The 2,667-nt window shown below is 43.7% G+C and overlaps 1 protein-coding gene across 1 annotated transcript in view; it reads right to left on the minus strand.

Moving 5' to 3' along the window:
- Positions 1-396: 396 nt before the first annotated feature.
- LOC102042633 (cytochrome c oxidase assembly factor 7) overlaps positions 397-2,667 on the minus strand; it is a 5,264-nt gene continuing 2,993 nt past the window's right edge. Inside the window, exons 2-3 of the mRNA XM_014307803.2 lie at positions 2,590-2,667; positions 397-1,786 (exon numbers count right to left, since the gene is read on the minus strand). Of these exons, the coding sequence (XP_014163278.1) occupies positions 1,338-1,786; positions 2,590-2,667 (527 nt within the window). The 3' untranslated portion in view covers positions 397-1,337. The remainder of the gene's footprint in view (positions 1,787-2,589) is intronic.

The following is a 2,667-nucleotide window of genomic DNA, read 5'->3' on the forward strand; positions in this document are numbered from 1 at the left end:
CTTACCTTTCCCAAGTGAAACAAATGTCCAGAACAGTACCTAGCAAAAAATCAGGCAAAGAGTGTTCTTCTAAGAGCTTCACCTTTTTGAACTGCCAAAAAATAATAACTGTCAACAGAAAAATTACTCTGATTTTGCCACCGCTATTTGGTTTTTTCCAGGCTGCACCAGAGCCACACCAGTGTGCAGTTTTCACACACTGCCATCTGTTGTTACAGGATGCCTGTGTCACTGCTGTGCAGCTTGGGTTTCTGTTCCAGCAGCAAACATCCTTCCCAAGAACTCTGTTAAATTGGAAGAACTGCTTTCATTCATGCATGCAGCGAGATTCCAACAACTCTGCTTTCACTCGTGGCCACAGTCAAAGTAATGTTGCTTTTAATCTCACTTGACTTATTTCAATAGTGAAGTTTGTATCTTTATTTAGATAGAGAGAGTCAGAGGATTCAGGTTCTGAGTAGTAAACTTACAGCAAAACATACACACCACAAACGTCACATACATTTACACACACCAAAATTACAAAGGATCCTGTCAGTGCACGAATACATTTACAAACACTGCCCTGCTTATTTAAACACCTGTTTCAGAATCTGTATGCTTAGCTACAGTTTGCATATATATAGGTAATGGATTTGAGTCCAGGATCTGATGAGTTACCATCTTGCTCCCTAAATCTGAACTAGAGAAAATAGAACATAATGTTCCAGAAGCTAGCAGGAAGGTAAAATTATTCGTGTGTGATCAAATAAGGGGCAATGGTGTGTTGGGAGAGCAGCCTGAAGCACCCAGGCACATATGACAGGCAGATACACACTCACAAACCAGTTGGCAACTGGAGGAATTAAGGGAGCTAGGCATTGGCCTAGACCTACGGAATTACAGATGAATATCCGTGACTTAGAGCAGCTCACACAAGGGTGCAGCTATCAAAGTTCTGAAAATGCTTGTGAGAGATGCAACAGTTCAGACTGCCCAAGCTGGGATTACCAGCAGTTGTGATTTTTGTGTGTTAGAACTGGTCAGAGCACAAACCTGGATATTGAAGTGTTGGACACAAAAGAAATCCTTTGTGCTCAAAACCACACAGGAAAACTCCCAAAAGACCACAAGTTTTTGGCTTGGGAAGAGAAGGATCTAAGCAAAACACATTCAAGAACTTGTGCGTTCAAAAACATAGAAATGCACAGATAGTAATTTGTTGTATCCATATAAATATAATTTTATTTGCATATCCAAATACAGGATATTTATTTAAGTGAAAAATGTACTCTCACAATTTAAATAACAAGTTCACTTGCCATTTAGAAACCAGTCAATATCTGCAACTGCCAGTTTTACTCCCCAAATGTTAGAGAACTTGCAGCTTCTTCCTGTTCTTTATGCAATTGTTTTGCCCTGTTTTTCAGATCCTCTGCCTTGGCATCATTCTTCTCAACGCCATCTCCCAGTTTGTACATGCGGCTGGCGTTGGCACAAGCCCACACGTGCCCCAGCTCACAGCCTTTCAGCGAGTACTTCAAGGCACTGCTCATGTCCTTGGGGACCCCAGGTGCTCCCTGCAGGTACATCACACTCAGGTTGAAGCAGCTGGGAGCAAAATTGCTATCACAGGCTTTTGTGTAATAGTCTCTAGCAGCAACAGGGTCAGGCTGATCACTGCTGGCTCTCCCGTCCTGGGCCAGCAGCCCAGCGCTGTGACATGCATTTGCTGACTTCTTCCCACCTTTCTCACATGACTTGATGAAAGATTTGTAGGCAGCTTTCAAATCTGGGCTGAGTCCACCTGTCAGTCAAGACGTTGCTGTGAGGACATGTTAAAACAGCTGGGAGCTTTCTGCTTCGCAGGATGCTTCCCACTGGAAATGCGGCATCGATCACTTTAGATACTACAGTCAACATTTGGGACTCCAGAGACACTACTGTTGTCTCAGTGACAAACATTCTGCTAATGTCTTTGACTTAGAAAACTGTCCTCCACTTACCAGTAAGCACAGCAGCACGGGTATCCAAAAAATAACCCAGACCCACAAAACACTCTGTCCATCCGTGGATTTAACATATTACACTAGGCAAATATTATTTTGCCAGTATACACCAAGACTGTTACTGGTTTTGAACTACAGTAATAATATTTTTCTTACTAGTACCTTCATTTGGAAGATCTCTGACTAATTTAAGTGCTTTCCATAACTGTGCCAACAAATACATTTTGAACAGACTTGTGGACTACGGAGGTATGCATACTACTAGTCTGTGAGTTTCCTTCTTTCTTACTTCTGTCTGACAAGAAGAAATGTTGTGAACTGAATATGCAGCAACACTGAGCACTGCCTGTACATACCTGTTAAACAGTTGTAATTATAAAAAAAAATACATAGTTAACATAAAGCTGATTTTTCAGAAAGAAGCAATTTTAGGTTTTCCATCCTCCCTTTTATGAGGTGACCATGAAAGGGGCGGGACAGGTAGTTGCTCCTTCAAGGTCAGGAGGACAGGCAGGTGTGAGGGTGGCCAGGAATCGGAACAGGTTGCCCGGGGAGGCGGTGGAGTCGCCTGCGGCCCGAGCCCCAGAACCCCCCTGCCCACCTTTGCCGAGGGCCTGGTAGGCCCCCAGTTTGTAGCAGCTCTCGCTGTGCCCGTGCACCTCGCAGTTGTCGCGCAGCA

The sequence above is a fragment of the Geospiza fortis genome, unplaced genomic scaffold (assembly GCF_000277835.1).
Source record: "Geospiza fortis unplaced genomic scaffold, GeoFor_1.0 scaffold396, whole genome shotgun sequence".
In the NCBI taxonomy this organism is placed as follows: domain Eukaryota; kingdom Metazoa; phylum Chordata; class Aves; order Passeriformes; family Thraupidae; genus Geospiza; species Geospiza fortis.